This window comes from Phaethon aethereus (assembly GCF_964289735.1).
Source record: "Phaethon aethereus genome assembly, chromosome: 1".
Classification (NCBI taxonomy): domain Eukaryota; kingdom Metazoa; phylum Chordata; class Aves; order Phaethontiformes; family Phaethontidae; genus Phaethon; species Phaethon aethereus.
Window position 1 is genome coordinate 59363868 of NC_138575.1, and position 19543 is coordinate 59383410.

Consider the following 19543-nt stretch of genomic DNA (forward strand, 5'->3'; position numbering starts at 1 on the left):
GCATCGCAGGCGTGGGGCTGGGAGGACGGTGCCTGAGGTGGGCTGCGGCAGCGGCGGCAGCAGCAGCAGCAGCAGCACCGGGAGGGCCGAGCCGCCAGGCGGCCATTTCCCACCGCCCCGCGCGGCGGTAGCGGCGGCGGGCGCGAGCGGCCTGTGCCCCGCGGCGGCCCCGCCCCGCGTCGGGCCCCGCCCGCCGCCCCGCCCGCCGCCGCCGCCACCGCCACCGAAGGTTGCCGAGCGGGGGTCGTGCGGCTCCGGTGGCCTGGCCGGCGTTTCCGGAGATTGCCGAGGGGCTTCGGCCCCTCCCCGGCCGCCGCCGAGCCCGTGATCGAGGCGCTCCGGTGGGTCGGAGCGCGCTGCGCCCGCTGCTCTGGTCGCGGCGCAGGGCTCGCCCTCCTCCTCCTCCGGCAGCACCGGGTGTCGCGGTGACAGAGCGGGGCGATCGCGGCGGGGGGCGGCCGGGGCTCCGGCGGCGCGGATGGCGGAGGGCGGCCAGCCCCCGCAGCAGCAGCAGCAGCAGCCACAGCCGCAGCTCCTGGCCGGTGGCGGTGGCGGCGGGGGGGCCGCCCGCGGCGTGAAGCGGGAGCCGGAGCTGGAGCAGCCCATGCCCGGTGGGGACGGCGCCGAGGGCGGCCACAGCAAGCGGCTGCGGACGGAGGTGGAGGCCGACGGCGGCGGCATGCAGGTAGCGGGCCGGGCCGGGCGGGCCCTCGGCGGCTCTCCCGCACCGGAGCTCGGCGGCAGCGGGGCGGCCGGGCCGCGTTGAATTTCGGTTCGCGGGATTCAGCGCCTCCCATACGGGCGTGCGGCCCTTTCCCCCGCCGGCAGCGGCCGGGGGCAGCGGCGGGGGAGCGGGTCTCCTGCCCGGGGCTCCCCAGCCCGAGGCGGGCGGCTCCCGGGGCGCAGCCCAGCACGTGGGGCGGCGGCAGCGCGGGGCCGCGGCCCTCGGGGAGCGAAGCCACCGCCGGGGACCCCCGGAAGGCGGGGCGGGGCCTTGAGGGTCCCGTAAAGCATCGGGAGAAGTCCCAGGCCCTGCCTGGGAAAGGAGAGAGGGGCCGTGGGGCGCCGGGTGGGCGTCGTCCCGCTCGGGGCAGGGGCAGCCGACGGGGCGTTGCGTTCCTGTCGCCTTCAGCCGGCGCGTTTGGGTCACCCCGAAACATTGCTCTGTCCAGGTGCGTTGGCTTTCGTGCTCGCGGGGCGATGCTGCCGGGGTGTTTCTACTTTCCTTTGTCTGGGTGTTGTACAGGGTTGTTTTTTTTATTATGGCAATCGCGCTGGCCTGTTTTGCTTCCGTCTCTTGCGACGAGTCTGTCGGAGCTCTTTGGAAGCAGCGCGGTTTGTTCATCTGAACTTGTTTCTCTTCTCGCCTTTTCTTGGGTTGGTAAGCGCTGCCGATAGTTTCCAAGGGGAGCGTCCTGTCCTCTCCAAGGTGCTTCTCATCTAGTTGCCAAATGCTGGCCAAGCATCTTCCCTTTTTATTTCCCAGGCTGTCCCCAGTTTGCATGCTTAAGGTTATTATTATAATTTTTTTTAAATAGCTTGCAGCAGGAGGGTTTTGTTTGTGGTTCTGTTTGGTGTTCAGCCTTTCGTGGTGGTCTCTCCACCTCACAACATCACTTTTTCCCCAGTGTGATGGTGTGGGCTGAATGTAGGTTGGAGCTTCACACCCGCGTACTGCCACTCATGCTCCCGCAAGGGCCACCGAAAACTGCACCGTGTTGTTTTATTCCTTGAAGTAGTATCTTCTCCCACGTGGAGTTGTCAAGTATGACTCAGACAATGTGTCTGGCTGCAAGGAGAAAGATGCTCAGCATTGAAGGAGTGCTTAGATGTTGTGTCTTGCTAGGGATTATGAATGAGTGCGTGAACATAGTGACATGAAATTCTTAGAGCTCTTCAGAGTCGATCTGAGGCACAGGTCTTCTATAGCTACAGGAGATGCACCTGTTTACCCGCAGTTAGCGGTTAAATGGGTTGGTGCTGATGTAAACCAGTGGGAAATCAACTGAAAATTGCCTAGGAAGGGTCTTGAACTTGTTTAACAAAACAGTCTTAAAATTTTATGTTTTTAAGTGCAAACTAGTGCAATTTCTGTATACATAAAAGGCTCCCCTCTATAATTGCATTGAGGAAAACACTTCGTTATCTGTTTAGTGGATAGTGCAAGATACAAAGATTGCAGCATTCAACCATGGGGACATGACAGCAATGGGTAATACCAGTGGACTAGTATTAGTAGGGATTAATTGTGGATCTGAGTGGAGAGCTGGGTTTTGTTTCTGTATCAAACGCTGGTAAACAGTGGAGAAGTGCAACTAGTAGAGTCCAATTTTGAAGTTAAGTGTGTTTATACTCAGTATAACTTATTCTTCAGACTAGGACTCCCATGTTGTAGTCACCTGGTATTTGTAGCATAACTTCATAATCTTTCCATATACATTCCATATAGATTTTTCAATCTTTTAAATATGGAAGTTAAAAATATATATATGCATGTACATGTACATACATGTACACATGCACGCACACAAATACATAATTTTGCCCAGAAGTTTCATTTGACTTTTCTTTTAGGAATAAAGAGAGTAGTTTATTTGTTTGGAGAAACTTCTCATGGTTGTAAGGAAGAAATACCAAATTTGAAGCCAAACATGGTCATATCTCAGCTAGGAAAAAGAAAACTATTCTTATTGTTTCGGAAATTCTGTCTTTTTACCTAACAGTCACAATGCAGGATTGCCTTTCATGAGGATTTCTGTTCAAATAGTGCAGTCTTTTGAAGTACCTTATTTTAGAATAACGGGTTCTTTTTAGTAAATTCTCTATGTTTAACTGTACGTAATGCTTACAAGAGAAATAAAGAGCCTATTCTTTGATTTGTTTCCCCCCCTTTTTTTTCTCTCATATGTACTAGAGGCTTTCTGGAAGCTGGAAATAACACCAGCAACTGTTGTACCTTGTTTTTCCTGCAGATCCTGTCAATTTTCTACTTCCTGTTCCAGAGCCACCGGCTGTTGCTGTGTAAACTTCGTGACCTCATGTCTCTGGGCTGATAGCGAGGAATCCCGGGGTGCCATGCTCGCCATGGTTTCTTCTGTGCATAACCTATACTTACCAATGGCTCAGCATATGAACAGAGCTTCTAATGATGAAATAAATAATTTAGCTAAAGGAATTACTAATGCAACTGTAAAACTAATAGCTTTTTTTTTTTGTCTGTTAAAATAAAATATAAAAACTAGCCTATAGGAAGATAAAATAGTAGCTAGTTACTAAGATCGTGGGGCAGAGTGTGCCTTAAAGCTTAAAGTAGCCCTTAAATTTACTGGGCTTGTTTTCGGCTGTCTCAGGCCAGCATGCTCAGACAGCTTATGCAGTTAGGGTTTCATTATCTAATCCATCTCTGATCAGGCCGGATAAATGGTGTTTGGGCAGTGCTGATCTTGTTAGGAGGGTGGTGTAAAGCTGCTTGAGTTGGGATTGGGACAAATCGGATCATGGCTGCTATCTGCTTCTGGGGCATATTTCAGTTAATCATGGCGTGGGAGGAAAGGGTCCAGCATAAACTGCTGTTTTTTAGCTTCCTCTGGTCCATAAGTGGCAAAAATCAAACGCCACCGGCCAGGAATGTCTCCTGGAAGTATGTGGATATATTTGTAAGCTTTGGAAGTGAAGGGCCCCGAAGGTACTGTTGCTTTTTAACTGTATAAATACTAGCTAGGAACTAGCTTGCTCTCTGTTTGCTGGCTTGGATGAGTTGAATCATTTGGATCAGCTTGCTGATCTGGGTAAAAATAGTCTGTAACAGAGGGGAGAAAAAAAAAAGTAAGTTATATTGGCTTAAGTTACTTGTGAAAGTGCACTGAAATGCAGTTGTTGATGCAGCTGTATTTGCTGCTTGTCAGAAGAGGTTGACTGCTGCACAGATGGAAGAGAAAGTACCCTCGCAATAGTTTCATCTCTCATCATGCAAGGAACTGAGGAGGAGAGAGAAATGTTGTGGCTAGCTGGGAGGTGTCCCTTCTTTTGCTCTGGAGCTGCAGACAAGGGTTTAATTCCAGGGCGCTGTGTTTGTCCTCCCCATAGAGGTGCTATAGAGGTGTACCAGCTAGCTTACACTCCTGGAGAAATGTTACTAAAATGTCTTCCGGTTGCTTGGCATGGGGTTGAATGAGTTAATCAACTCCTCATTCAGTTCATAAGCTGAATGTGGATTTAACATTTTTATGGGGTCTAGGCTGGTTAGGGAATTAAAATTATACCTAGGGCTAATACGTGGTTGGAGTTAGATGCAAGGTGTGAACAGAGCTTATCCTTGTTCCTCTGTCATGCATGATGTATTTGGGGGAATTACTCTTCTGCAACCATGAGTTGGCCACCTGGTCAAGGAAGACAGTTAACGTGGCTGTGGTTCATGCCTTATCTGGTCCACGTAAACTTTTAGTGGCAGTGATGAGTGGCGACTTTGTGTTGGCATTCAGGCATGTCTGCATGGGGTTCATAAAGATGACTAGCAGTGCTGAGATCAGTCCCCTGTGACTAAATAGTGATGTTACAGATGATAAGTCTTCGCTCCACAAGAAAGTCTGTGGTTTCTCTTCCTACTGCCAGCCAGAAGATGGTCTGTAACACCCTCTATTAGCTTGGCTCCTTCCAGCATGAAGACTGGGAATGAGGAATGGCAGCATGCCACAGAAAGGGAAGAGCGGGGATATTGCCAGTGCTTCGTGACAACCAGTGTCCTTGTTCAAACTATGGCCCATTTGTGGTGCTATAGAGGAGGGCAAGAAATGAATCTGCTGATAAATTTCCAAAGACAGGTTTGGGTTTTACAAGAGGGCTGAGTGGGACTGTAATTATTAGAGAAGGGGCCAGTGAATAATAGCTTTTGTGCTGTGGGAGACCCTATGGAAATCTGTATTTTTAAATCTTGTAGAAGAGAACATCTAGTTCCAGTAAATCATGGAAAAGCTCTGTAATCAGGTTATCTTTTTTCTCCCTCTTATTATTCATGGCATGGCCGTTGTCTTAAAGGGATGCAGAGAAATACAGGGGATACAAGATATTCTAGAAAAGAAACAAAGTTCTCATTTTTGGAAGCTGACCCCTGCCATGGATCCAGGATGAGGCTTCCTGGGATGCTGTTTGGCCAAACTATTGTTGCTGTGATGGGACATAATGAATCACCTTTAAGTTTGTTGTTATTTCTCTGTTTGCTTTTGTCCTTTGTTTTTTTTTTTTTTAAATATTTGAGTGTTATGAGTTAGATCTGACGCAGTCTGGGAAGACTTAGAAAGTATCTCCAGTTCAAAGAAAATGTTTGGCAAACAGACTGAAAGTTGGGATTTTAGAGATGTTGAGGGCACTTTAATGTTGGTTCTTTTCTTGCCATATTTAGGAAAATGGAAAGCTCAAGTAAAGTATTCTGGATGCTTTATTACCCCTCCAGGCTCTGTTCTTACTTCTCTTTGGATTACAGAGGTTTGTGTTTAAAGGTGATGGCCACAGTTGTGAGGTTGGAAGCTGAACAGAGGTCTGGCTCTACTGGAGATGGTTTCCTTCTGCGTATGTGTACCAGCTGTAGACATATGCTTTTTATTTTTCCTTTGCAGAATTCCCATTTTGAAACACGAGTGTGCAGGCATTTTGCAGGAAGCCTGGTCTCTCCCTTGCATTTCAGAAAAGGTTGCCCACCTGGCTGAGTTCAGAGCAGCACGTCTCTCTCCCAGGCACGTCCTGTGAAATACCCTCTGTCAGCTTTTCCTCCCAGTGACCCAGAAAGCAGGGCTCCCACCTTGCCCTTTTGCATCGGGGGTTCACACCTCTGTTTTCAAGACTGTCTCACTGGTCACTGAAGGTTAGCAGCTGTGTTGCTGTGCTAGCTTCATGCTTTATCATGGTTGCAGTGAGGGCTTTCAACGGCTCTTCTGCGGTGAGGCTGGTGGCAGCAGGAATACCAGAACATGGGAGAAGAGAAGGCTGAGAGGGGACCTTATAAATGTCTATAACTATCTGAAGGGTGGGTGTCAGAAGGATGGAGCCAGTCTCTTTTCAGTAGTGCCCAGTGATAGGATGAGGGGCAATGGGCACAAACTGCAGCACAGGAAGTTCCACCTCAACATGAGGAAAAACCTCTATACTGTGAGGGTGATGGAGCACTGGAACAGGCTGCCCAGAGAGGTTGTGGAGCCTTCTTCCCTGGAGACCTTCAAAACCTGATGAGACATGTTCCTGTGCAACCTGCCCTAGGTGATCCTGCCTTGGCAGGGGGGTTGGACCAGATGATCTTCAGAGGTCCCTTCCAACCCCTGCCATTCTGTGATTCTGAGATGCAAAGGAGACAGCAGTAAAACAAACTAAACTGCTTAATTTGCAAGTAGTGGTAGGGAAGCCAAACTGAAGTCGAGATGGACCTGAGCTGGATTCTGTGTGTGGTCTGTGGCCCCCTGGGACTGCTGCTGAAGAACATACCCCGGTAACTCGGAAAAATAAAGCCTGTTGTGCACAGCCTTTGGTTTGCTGCATGGGAACCTCTGCCCCTTTGGAAAATGTAAGGGGTTGCATTGGTTGAAGATGTTTTAAAACCTACCACTCTGCCTTGCGGACTTGTCTCGTGACGTGGGGCAAACTTTAGTTCTCATATGAAGCAGAAGAGGAGGGCAGGTATTTTGGTCGGCTGGAAACCTCTTTTTTTATTCGCCCATCTTGGATATTACTTGACCTTCTGTGTGTGTGCTTTTGAAATGCGGTGGCTGAGGGATCAGAGGAGCATCCAGAAGCGAAGTGAGAGAAGCAATTAGAGGTAACGAGTTCCAGTTCATTGAAGCATTCTGTTGATCTACATTTTACAGTGGTATTGAGTGGACGCTGGAGTGTAGCTGTCATGAGATAATCCCGATACTTAGGGATTAGAGCTGCTTGACTGCTTTTTGGGCCTTAACTCCCTTTGCTCTCCAGTAAATTTAATTTTGCCAGCAATCTTTTCTAAATTCAGGAAAATGCTAGTTTGATAGATGTGTCTGCATTTTCCCTAGCATGCTTCCCCCTCCCTCTGCTTCACTTTCCTGAGCACACCTCCTTTTTTCCAGGTTGAATTTGAGTTGTTTTTAGGAGCCAAGCCCAATGATGGCAGGGGTTGTATGAAACAGTCCTCATCAGGCTTGGATCATGCCACCATCCTGACCCGCAGTGCTCCTTGTCAGGGCTCTGCCGAGCTGTCCCACCGAGCCGTGCCAGGGCACCGCTCCTACAGGAAAGCTTTGCTGGGAAGGGCCTGTCGTAGGTTGACGTTTCTAACCTGCGTTCTTGGTTCTGGAGGATTTCCAGGTTGTTTGGGAAGAGGCTTGTGAACCATTCCAGTCTCTCTCGTTTGGCTTGTCACACGTATACACGGTGTCTATCAAAACCACGCCTAGCAGCTCTCTTGCTGGACTGAAGGGAATGGGATGCCAACTCCTTAGCAATGATATGATGTATTTAAGGAGCTGCAAAGTGGGAAAGGTTATATACAAAAGCCCCCTTGTTTAATGAGGGGCAACAGCTGAACTTGAGCTGGATCCAGCATCTGTTTGGGCAAAGCAGGAAACTTTGGCAGTTTCTGCCAGCTCAGTTGGTGCGACATTGGTGTTCAATCAGCTATACCACTGCCACCTCCTAGCCTTTGGAGCATGAGCAGAGCGTACTTGTGATTCATACTGATTAGAAAAGAGGTCATAAGATCTTTTACTTGCAGCTCTTGGGTAGGACAGTGGGATTCGGTCTGGCATGTTTTTGAAGTGTCTCTCTGTTCCTGGGGCTGTTGCTTGTGTTTGCCTTTGTCTAGGAGACTTCGTCGTGCAGGAAGATTGGATGCTTGCTTCAAAGAGTGTGGGTTGGAAGCAGTTGTTGCTTTTTCTGTATGACTTTCTTGGGTTTTGTCTGCTCATAGCTGCCTCAGCAATAATGCAAGTATTAGCATAGAGATGGGGAAGAACCTGCACCATTTAAGGCCAGGTGGGAGAAACCCCAACGTGTCAGCACTTCTTATCCTCTGGCTGTATGTAGCTAAATTTCCTTTAATAGGGAGGCTAAGGAAGCAACCTTATGTGACATTTCTGTGTGTGGCAAATATCAAAATATTCTCTCCAGAGACCTTTGAGGCCCTGGGATCTGGATCCAGCTCAGGTTTCTTCAAGGGACCAGCGCATGCTGTTTTAGCTGAGGCTTTCTGCACAGCTTTTCCCCTGCTATTTCTGTAGGAGATTCTTGCAGGCACTTGGGGTGGCTGTCACCATTGGGGGCAATGCCCAGGAAGAAAATCCCACCAAGGCATCACTTAAAAGCCTTGATTTAGTGCTGTGTGGGCTGAGGAGAGGCTGTAGCTAGGGATCCTAGGCCTATAATTTGCTGCTTGCGGTTGCCATTCCCTTACCCATAGAGGGGTGGGAAGGTTGCCTCCCCTCCAGCCTACTTGCCCCCCTTGGGTGAGGGAAGGCTGGACTCTGCCCTACTGCAGAGCTGGCTGCCTTCTCCCTGGGGCCCCAGCCCTGCAAGCAGCGTAGCCAGGCACGGTTCTCAGAGCAGCCATTGTGAGATGATGCTTCTGAGCCATCTCTGCCCAGCGTTTGGTTTTATTTTGTTCTGTGGCTCTGCTTCCTTTTTGTGGGAAGAAGAAATGAGGGGAAGTGCATGCATTAAAGGGCTTTTCCATTATCCGTCATACTCCCCTGTCCTAGAGAAAAGGTCCATCAGAGGTGTCTTTCCTATTCTTGCTTCGCGTTGAAAGCCCTGTGTAGCCTCGGAGTGAAGCTGGACCAGGATGGAATACGTTTTGTAGGTGCTTCTCCTTGCCTGTAGACACCAGTTCTTCGTGAAGCTCCATTTGGGAGTGACCTGGGTTGGTTCCTGGGATTAAAGACCACTCCCTCTAAGTGATGCTGATTGTGCTCCCATGAGTGGGACCAACCACACAACCTGGGGAGATCCAAAAGGTTAATTCAGGGAAGGAAACCTAGGCTGTCGTGCTGCCACAGCAGGTTGAACTGTGGGGCATACCAGAGGAGGTGGAAACTGGCAGTGTGGTATGGGCGGATGTCCTGGGGCTAGTGGGATGTACAAGAGCGGGAAGCAGGATTTTGTGTGATGTCAGCCTCAGGAACGATCTCTATCGTGGAGGAAACTGAGGCAGAAAAGTGTATGCATCACTTCTGCTCCTTTGTTGAGATATGAATGCCTCTTGGGCAGCCTGCCGGAGAAATCAGTTGACTTCTGAAGCTCCTGTCCATCCTGTTACTGGTTTTGTCCAGGAGTGGAAGTTGAACTATGTGAAAACACAGAATGCCCTCAATCCTCCAGTTTTAGGAAGAGGTGTGTTACACTACAGTGGTGCTCTGGGAATTGGCATTCGTCCCGGGTGGTCTGAAGCTGCTGGGTGCTGTTTCCTCAACACAAAAGGGTGAGGAGACAGAGAATGTGGCAGAGTGAGAACCAGTGCTGCAGCAGGCTGCGACCGGGGAGGTTTAATACATGGTGCATCCAGCATGGTAGGGCCAGAGCTTGTACCCGGCAAGTGGCCAGCAGGAGGATGTCACAAAAACGCACCGTGTGAGGTTTTAATTATGTGGTTGTACATTTTATGTTTTTAGAGATGACTTTATCTCCGTAAGTGCATCAAATGGATAACGCTCACTGAGGCACTATTAAATCCAGCGGGAGTTTTGTCATCAGTTAAAATGGGTATGAGGTCAGGCTTTGGGCTGTGAGCTATTCAATATTTCATTTCTTCCTTTTCATCTCATGTGTGATCCCAAACCAAATTTACTGCAGATAATCTAAACCTTGCACTGAATACAGAACTATTAATTTTTAATGGTCTCTTCCACAGTACTCATCCACTGTAGTGTGTGTGCTTCACAGATACGAATGATCTTATTTTTGCAGTTTTCCTGAGAGGTAGAAAAGGTATATTATCTCTTACTGTAGAAATGGGGAATTGAGGTACCAGTAATAAGACCAGTTTTGCAAAAATCCCATTGACACTTGTGGCCTGATTTATTTATTTATATTATTTATTTTATCTGGTGGGGTTTTGGTAATGTTTAAATCCTTGATCTACAGCCCTCTACAACTTCCACTGTATATGTGAATACCTACTGCTTCTACAGGCTGATCCTTAAGTCTGTCATGTTGGGCAAATGTAAGGTGATGTTGTTTTCATCTTAAAAAACAGTGGAAAATCTTGAATTAAGTAACTTGGTCACCACTGTAGTGAAACTTTATTTGGAAGATGAGGTTTGAAATTTAACTTTTAAAGTAGAAGGGATATTGCTTGTCTTTAACTACAAAGCCACGTTCCTTTTGGAGTCTGCAGCTGTTTTTCCTGCTCAGAATGCAGCGCTTCCTAGGCTTGAATGAAGCAGGAGTTAGAAAAAAATAGCACATAAGCCTGATTTGTTGTAACATCCCTGCACATGAGGAAGCAGAGTGGAAGTTGCATGAGTATCTGTAACTGGTGTCTTTTAATCCACAGCCCTTGACTTTTGCAATTGAAATGCTATTTTGGGAGAGAACATAGCTACTTTGCCTTTTGAGTTAAAAACATGCTTCAGAAAGCTGCTGTGTGGACAGGAAAGGCAGAAACTGGCTCCCAACCTGCTCCCAGCACTGGCTCCGTGGGGTACCGGCAACTCTCCCCCTTCCTGGAGGACACCGGTCTCAGAGTCGGTGCTTGTGGAGTTAGCAGCAAGGAGAGGGAGACAAGCTGAGGCACGTTTTGCTTGGGAGGCTTTGTGACACATTTAGGCTGCAAAACCTTCCTGCTACTTGTGATTCAGGTGTCTTGGGTGAAAAGAACTTGAGTGATCATGGACTTGGCATCTCCTTCCGTTTGCTTGTTGAGTAATGTGTCCCTGATGCATTCCATCATTGTCTGCTTTTTATTACTTCTGCATGGGTGTTTGGTTCTGTTCTCTTCTTCTTAGCCGAGATCAGCACTGAGGAAGGGGATGGCGGCGGGCAGAAATGTGCTGTATGGCTAGGGCTGTGTCATCTGCAGAGAGCCCTGGAGAATAAGACCAGGATTTTGGTTTGGATGCGTTATCTTGTTGCCAGGATTGTCAGACTGCGACACTGGAAGTAGTATAAAGCTGTAGGGGAGGAAAAACACCCACTGCTTTTTCCCCAAAAGGAGATAAAGACCAACCTGACAATGCCTCCTTTGTGCCTTGGCGTGTGTTCTAGGATGTCTTGTTGCCTTGAAGTGAGGGGAGGAGATGGGGCTGGAGGCCTTTGCAAGTGCTCACACGAATCCAATGGAGACCTGGCATCTGCTAATGTCACCAGCTGGATCTAACAGCTTTTTCTCTATATGACCTTTATACCTAAGCACTTCTTGGAAACTTCTGACTTCCTGGGCTAGTTAGATTTCCCTAAGAGTGGTGGTCTGCATGCCAAGTGCCTCATGTTGTGAGAGCAGGGCTGAGCAGTCACAGTGACAAACAGTGGAGGAAAGGCTACCGCTTGCCAGGGTGGGATGGATTCAGCAGAGGTGGTAGTGGCATTTGTGAACAGTGCTGTCTGTGTGATGGTTAAACATCAACTATGGGAAGGAGAAATCTTCACAGAAGAGGAGAAAAGGAAGAAAAAAGGAAATGGACCAACTGTGGATTTTGATTTTTCAAATAAAGAGGGTTACAGTGGGACTTAACTCTTTGTAGTGTTTCTATCTGTCCATCCCTTCTTCTAGTGCCCACTTCTGACCTATGAGCTAGTCTTGTCCAAGAACTGGATTGTTGTGATGGACTTGGATGTGGTGAATGAGACTGAGACTGGCATTTCAGTATATGCTGTCTGACCAGTTGTCTGATATATGTGTCTATATATATGTCTGTGTGTGGCTATGCCAGGAAATTGAAATGCTGCTTGTAATTAGGTCTGTTTTTTTGTGTGTGCCTCTGTCCAATGGTTGCATCTTTCTGGAAAAGACTTGCTGCATTTCATCATCTTGCCTGATCTCTTCTGTCTTCTTTCAACAGGAGCATCATGTGGTCAGTGCCAAATACTGCAGTCTCAGAAAAATAACTTTTTCTGTCAATAAATCAGAAATTAGCACCACTAAGAATTCTTGATGCTTCATATTCTGTCATGAAACCTCTGTCTATGGGGTTGAGAACATAACCGAGTGTATCTCTTCAGCCAGACTGTACCCATTGTATAGGTTCTCCTGGGAATGGATGTTTCTCATGAGGAAGGTGGTGACTAGAATAGATGGAGGTGCTGTGAGACTTTTTGTTGTGTGTGTGTTTTCCTCCTATTATTCAATGCTTAAAAGGCTGAGTAAGGATTCCTCTTCTGCTAGTCAATGGTTGATGTTTTCGTCTTGAGTGGTATCAGGTATTCGTGACTGCTTTGCATGCCAGGATGAGCATGAGTGGGATTTGCAGCTTGGACCACGACTCCTTTAAGCACTAGGAATTTTTTGATGAGTGATTACACTTTGGGCTGTTAGTTGATGGATATAGATGGAGCATGTCCATGTTGCTTGGGAAGGTTTCCTTAAATAGGCATGACCTTTCCAGTGAAAACAGGAAGATAGATTTTTGCATTGGGGTTTGTTTTTTTTTTTTTGAGCCTTGTGTTTGTTTCATTTTTGGAACTCATGATTACTGCAGGCATTTACCATAGAAGTAGCATACAGTCTTGCTAGCTTCACAGAGCAGGGATTGGCAGCTCTGTTGGAGTTGAATAGAGAGACTGCTTGCTTTGCAGTGCAGCATTTGATGTAGCATTTTTTCATCCTTTCTGCATTTATTCCATCCTTTCGGTACCAGTCGCTATTTTTCACCCTTGGTGATCTGGTTCTCCTTCCTTATCATGCCGGCATCTGGAAATCTGAGGCATCTCTATGTACAGGGAAAAGACTAGCCAGTCTGCATATTTCAACAAGCAGGTGGGGAATGGATAGTGCCTCACTAGGCCTGGTGAAGCCTATCCTGTGATAAAAATGTTCCTGTTTCTGTTGGGTTTTAGCTGTTTTTGTTGGTGTGTGGGTTGCAGGCAAATTGGGGAGAGTGGTCCTGTCCCCTGGAAAGGAGGAATCCTCTGGTTATAACATGAACATTGTGACAGTCTGTCCTAAGTAGTTGGTGTCCCTGACCATCCTTGGGAGGTGTAGCAGGAGATGGGTGTCTTTGACTCCTTTGTGCACTGAAATTTTCCAAGATGCCTGGTGTCAGCTATTTTGTCACTGCTGCTGACAAGCTCCTCTATGAACTCTGTAGTCTATGTTTATCTCTAAATAAGCATAAAATCTGTATGCTTGGACTCCCATATCTATTGTAAGGTATTATGTGGGGCTGCTTCTCTTGGATTTGGTGCTTGATAAAGACATGATGCAAATGTTCTGGAAAAGGTATAGTGCAGTGGACAAACTGACCAGCCTTGACCTAAGTGGTTTACTTGATCCTCAGGGTTAGTCTGAAACAATTTTTATGTCCATTCTCCCAAGCATTTTCTTATTCTAGGTCACCAATTTCTTGATGCCGGAATTCTTGGGAGTTTGCAATTAAGATTCAGAGGTTTGTAGATCTGTCTGGTTGGTTCTGGGATTAGCAATTTTTACTTTCGTTTCCAGAATAGGATTTTAAAGACAATCCCTAAATCTCTGGGTCCTTTGGGCAGGAGTAAACATGTGGCATTGTTCCCCTTCCATGGGTGAATTCCTACCATTGTAAGGCTTTCTCTGCCTCTAACTTCCTGGCCAGGTTTTTGATGATGAATACAGTCACACTAAGTAGTTGAAAACTTCTTAATGGGTCACTTCTCAACTTTAATTCCTAGGTAAGTATTTTTCTGTCTTGTATGGATTTTCCTGGGGTGCAGAAGCTGTTGGGTGGTTAGCTTCATTCTCGGGAGAATATGCAGTAACCATCTGTAGATAAGCATAGTGTTTGTCATGGAGGCAACTATCTCCATGAAGTTGCTAGAAACAATTTACAATTAATTTTGTATGGGCTGTGATTGAACAGATACACTGTGGAAATAAGATTGTAGTGGGAAGGGAGGACGGGATGTGGTACCACTCATCTCCCGAAGGCTGCTCCGTTCCAACGGAGCCAGGGCAGGTGGTGCTGCCTTCCCTGGTGACTCGAGGGAGACTTTCACCTCCGGCTACTGTTAAATTAGCCCTGGGTTGGAGTTGCTGGAAGTGTGTTTTGTCAAATGCCATTTCAGCATGTTATGTGTGAAGTTAATTGGCAGAGTAGAAAAAACGATGTGCCTATAGGAAACTTTATTCTTACCTGGAAGAGCTTAAACAGTAAAAATGTAAAATGTCTGGTATGAAAATTTATTCTTCCTTGCACAGTTAGCAACGATAACCAAAAGCAAATTATACAATGCTGTGTTCACAGCCCTCTGATAGTATTGTTATGGCTTCTGCTTCTGTTTACAGATTTCCCATGTAGCTGAATTAAATTAACAAGACTGGTCAATTCATTGCTGCTGTATTTAACCCCCTGGGCAGCAATGAATCTGGCAAGGATGGAACATCATTTTCATGTGCTGCTTGGAAAGGGAGGATGTACAGCAAAATGAACTATTGTTATTGTTTGGGAGAGAGGTTCACTGTCACGGCTCAGATGTCAGACGAAGGGAATAGAGAAGGTTCCCAGAAGTCCTTTTTCTCCACCACTTCCAGTGTGGCTCAGTCGCTCAAGTGCGTTAGGTAGCGTGAGGTTTTTTGTCTTGTATGGGCTAGCCAGAGACTAATGTATCTACAGAGTTTATTCAAGGCAGATAGCATTACAGGAATCAAAACAGATCTTTTGGTTCCTGTTCATAGATTTAATCCTTTGGTTTTATCAGTTAAATATCCTTGTATGCATTAGAGCTCTTCTTAAATCCTAATGGTTGTAATTGCATAGCTTTCATGTTAGGAAGAAAAGTGTGGTGCGATGTAACACACAGAGGAAGGAAACAACTCCGCCAGGTCACCTGTTGAGAAGCAGAAATCTCAGAGCACTGGGTTCAGTGGTCCATCCTTCCTCCCCTGGTTTGAATTAGGTGGCCTCCTGGCTTAATTGCTGCCCAGTCCATCTAAGGATGGTCCTTGGAGGGTGTTGGCAATGCATGGTGAGCTGCGCGCTGCTACCATCTTGGTGCTGCATCAGCTTGCTATGTTAACAGAAGGTATGCTATTAACTCAGCATCTTTCCCTAGCACCAAAATTAACTTAAAATTAAATACATATATGGATCTGCATCCTGTTGTTAGAGATGTTTCGTATTTTCTTTAGCTTGTGCAAAACGTGGTATGGTGGAAAAGGTTGTACAGATACCTTTTTTTTTAACGCCTTCTCCCATGAGTCAGCGTAGCTTATGAGACTAGGATGATACTGTATGCTTATCCTTGCAGCCGATTTGGAAATCTGGGCTTCACCATGCCAGGATTGCTTTTCTTGTCTGTTTGCTTCAAGTTTTTTATGTGGAGTTACAGATATTGGTGCAGTTCGCATAGCAGAAACTGTCCCTTTGTAGCAGTTGATGAGTGGATGACAAACAGCTGATTAAGCCAAACCTAAAAAAGGCTTTAAAAAAAAAATAATAGTAGTATTACAACATTTGCAAAGCATGAATTTTATTAGTACTGCTGGGTTAAGCAGTGTTAGGCCACCTGGTGTAGGTTGGTCTGATTGATAATACCCCTTTGCTCTGAGCCACCAAGGGCTTGTGTCCGTGGGGTATCTACAGTAGGCACACCCCCTGTGTAGTGACTCCCTGTGTTGGGGTGCATCGAGTGAAGCCTTACCTCAAGGCTAAGCTGATCTGATGGTAAACAGCTGCTGAAAGAAGTGATCCTTTCCTTCTGCTCCCCATTTGGCTCCAAGTTTCTTTTTCATGATCTCATAGAAAATGAGTAATGCCAAAGAGGAGTTTATCACTAAATCCAGCTGACTCCACTGTGGTAGATGTTGTGGCTGTCTGCCTGCAAGGTCATGTTTAAAAAGAGGGGATGGCTTGTGAACCCACTGTTTGTTTGGGGAGGGGTGTGGGATCATGCCTTTTAGATCCCGCCAGGTAGGAGTAGTTTTATCTGTAACGCACAACTTCACTGTTGGTGTACAGCAACTGCATCTTCCATGGTAGTTTAAACCAATCTGCAGATGAGCCTGAGGTACCGCAGGCCTGGCCTGTGTGGAAGGGCACAAGGCACATGGGGCACCAGCAGCTGCCTGGGGAGCCGGGGTGTCCTGGGGGGCTGTGGCGTGCTGGAAGGATGCAGGTGCCAGGAAGGTCCTGCCTGTGAGTGCAGTTGGGAGGAGGGAAGACGCTTGTAGCTGAGACCATGACAGGTAACCCCAGGATGCTGAGAGTCTAAAGTAAAGCAGTAAGTCAGCAGGAGTTTTCTGTGTGTGCGCGCAGCAACGATGGCAAAACCTTTCTGTTTTTAATACTGTTTTTTGGGGTTTTTTTTTTTTTGGGTTTTTTTTTTTTTAACCAGTAACTGCATGGTGACTTTCTGGAGCCCGGGAGATGCAGAGAATGACCTTAGAGGAGACTGTGATAGTGTTGGAGGAAGAGAAGCTGTTGAAGGAGCTGGGGTGCCTCTGCTGCCCCTTTGAGAGGGAAGGTGGTGTCACCCGCTTGCTGTGCCCATCTCTCCGGCACCGAGAGCAGCTGTGTGTAGGTTGACGTGGCACGCTGTACCCACAGTGCAGCTGCACATCACTTCTGTCACCTGGGCAGCATCTGTAGCTCTCGCAAGAAGGGTCCTTTGCCTGTTTGGTACCGCATACCGCTGTCGACCTCTCGCGCACTCCTTTAGGAGTGAGCGGTTGTCCTCCCCTCCTGCAGAGGAGGAGGATAAGTGTTTGTTCGTGTGTGGTTTCTCCGATCAACTGTATTTTCAACTCTGCCTTTGTAGCTGATGGCAGGCCCTCCTTCCCTTTGGTGCACGTCCACAACGCACTTATGTGCCGGCACGTGCGTGCTGCCCTTGAAAACAGACCAAACTTATTAAAATCATTGCTAGTTGCCATGGCAGCTCTTGTCGCTGTGGGCTAATAGGAAAGGCAATTACTGCTGCATGCTGGGGAGCGTAAGGGGAGGGTGTGGGCAGAGGGGGGACAGATGACTGCGTGCTGATGAGCTGTGTGATTGATAGATTGGCTGTCACAGTGAGCAAGCAGCAGAGGAGAGAAAGGCCGGAGATGCCCTGTAATGAAGTTTGGCCGAATATGCTCAATTTCCACCTCCTGGCCAGGCTCACCGAGAGATTCCCACCCTTCCTTTGATTGTCAAGGGGAATCTCGGGATTGAGATTCACATTTGCAGTTGGGTGCAGTGCTGCTCGGTGGCTCTCAGCTGGCCCAGAAACTGAAACAGGGCGCTGGAAAACTTTATACATCTTGAAGAAACTAATCTGGCCCCTGTCTATCTGTTTCCTCTCTGTAAATATTCCTGCTCGGCTCTTACTTTTCTGTTGCCTGTAGGTTGAAGGTCATGATGTAAAATAACTCCAGTTTTCTTGGAGTGAGGAAGATTGGTTATGAAAACTGTCAGTTATGTTTCAGGATGCATTGCTGGTTCTTGTGTGCTGCTGTGCCAATAGAAGGCCAAAACATTTTGATTATGGACCTGCGTATATATCTGCAGGTGTTGTGTGGTCATATGGCAGATGCTGTGTTTTCATGCTTTTCGTAGTGAATTTAAAGCTGAAGGGAAATTGCATCCTTCATATTTTTTCACTGAGTTTGGGCAGCACATGCCCAAGCAGTGACGGTGCTGTTTGTACTCAGTGCAGTGCAAACATGGGGAAAACAGGGAGCATTTTGTAGTGAGAAGCTTGTAGGAAATCAATTAAATTCCTTGAAAGATTTGAGTTGGGGAAGTAGGTGAGAGCTGTAAGGCTGCAGCTTCGGTAAAAACTTAGGGATACCAAAAACTGCTTTGGCAATGTTTGACACAGCCGTGCACCCCCAAATCACAACCCTCTGTCCCCTCCAATTTGCGCTGCTTTCCTTTTCTCTCGTGCTAGGGAGATGGCCTGAGACCTCGCTGCACAGTAGCTCTTCCAGGAGGCCCTCCCTGGTGAGCAAGAGGCACGTCTCCTGGAGTCCATCATGGTGTCAGTGAAGCTAAAGAGATGGTTGTCATCCCCTTCGATGGGGAAACAGTCCCAGGAGGCATGGGGGAGGCTTGTGGTCCAGACAAAGTGAGAAGAATAAAACAGTCCTCTTGGAGCAGGCAAAATGTGGACCTTGTCTGAATTTCTTTCCCTGTTTCGGTTATCTCCCAGCAGCTGTTTCCAACTGCCCTCCGGATCGTGCCCCGTTGGGATAGCAGCGGTGACTCACTTGGCTGGGATGGTTTCCGCAGCGTGCGAGAGCCCGGCTTCCCAGGGAGCTGTGGCACCAGGAAGAGGAAGGTTTCTGCTGCATTTGATCCCTCAGTAAAGACTGTGCTGCATCTGTTTAATTAGAGACTGCTGCTTTCTTTACTGATGTACTAAATATAAATGGAGGAGCTGGTCTAATATACTCAAAGTTGTAAATGTCAGGAGTCAATAGCTTTGTTTTCCTCTCACCAAATCTGATTTGTTTTTAAGTACTGCCACTAAATCTAATGATGCAGTAATTCCTGTTTGTTAAAAGGAATGAGAGATTTAGACTGAGAGGGACTTCATACTCTTCTCCTCCGTCTCTCTCATCCCACCTTGGTTTACAGAGGAAAAGCTACTGGTTTGCAGATGTTTGTACAGTAGGATCTAAAGCATCAAAAGGCTTGATCTAAATATGCTGTGTATTTGGCTAAAATATAGTTGTTATGGTTTTCTCTCTGCACAGCTTTTGGTGCAGATTTCTGCATTCCAAACATTACCTTTGTGACAGCTAGCAGACTGCCAAAAAAAGTTTTAAAAAATAGAAAAAATGCAGTGAAGATAAAGAAGCTGCTGCTGGAATCTAGACTTGTGGGGGTTTACTTGGGGCTTCATGTTCGGTTCGGGGTTCTTTGTCTGCTGAACTACAGTCTAAGTCCTGGCAGGCCCCAGGGAGATGTGTAATCTGTGCTTAAGATGCCTTGCCCTGTCTGTCTGCCTGTGCAGGAAAAGGAGTAGGTAGCAAATGAGATTTCCCCCCCCTCCCCCTGGGGCTCCTACTGAGCACGGTGGACCTGATCTGCTTAGCCTTGTACAATGCCATCACACATGCTGTTTGCTTGAGCATGTCTGTGAGCCGTAGCACGGTGCCCGGGAAGTACAGCTTGCTGGGACAGTGCTGGCGCTGCCACCGCGTGATGTGCTCAGCCCCAAATCAGTTGGTTGGAAAGTCCTTGAGAGCAGAAGAAATGGTGGGGAGAACTCCTCATGGTGAAGACTGACTCGGTGCAGTTACCAGCCGCCCAGTGTGTGGGGAGGCTCTGTGTCACGCCGTCGGGTGCTGTAACCGCTGTTTGTTCATGCCGTGGCCTACTTGGCATGCTTTTTTGTTCTGGCCGTTGGGATAACGCAGGGTACCTGGTCTCGGGGCAAAGCTGGCTGCTGGGCTGGGGGAGGAGGAAGCATGCTT

General features: G+C 47.5%; 1 protein-coding gene across 1 annotated transcript in view; it reads left to right on the forward strand.

Annotated features, from left to right (window-relative positions):
* Positions 1–478: 478 nt before the first annotated feature.
* Positions 479–19543, forward strand: part of RBFOX2 (RNA binding fox-1 homolog 2) — a gene marked incomplete at its 5' end in the record, with an annotated part of 172062 nt that continues 152997 nt past the window's right edge. The window contains one exon of the mRNA XM_082013932.1: positions 479–685. Within this exon, the coding sequence (XP_081870058.1) occupies positions 479–685 (207 nt within the window). The remainder of the gene's footprint in view (positions 686–19543) is intronic.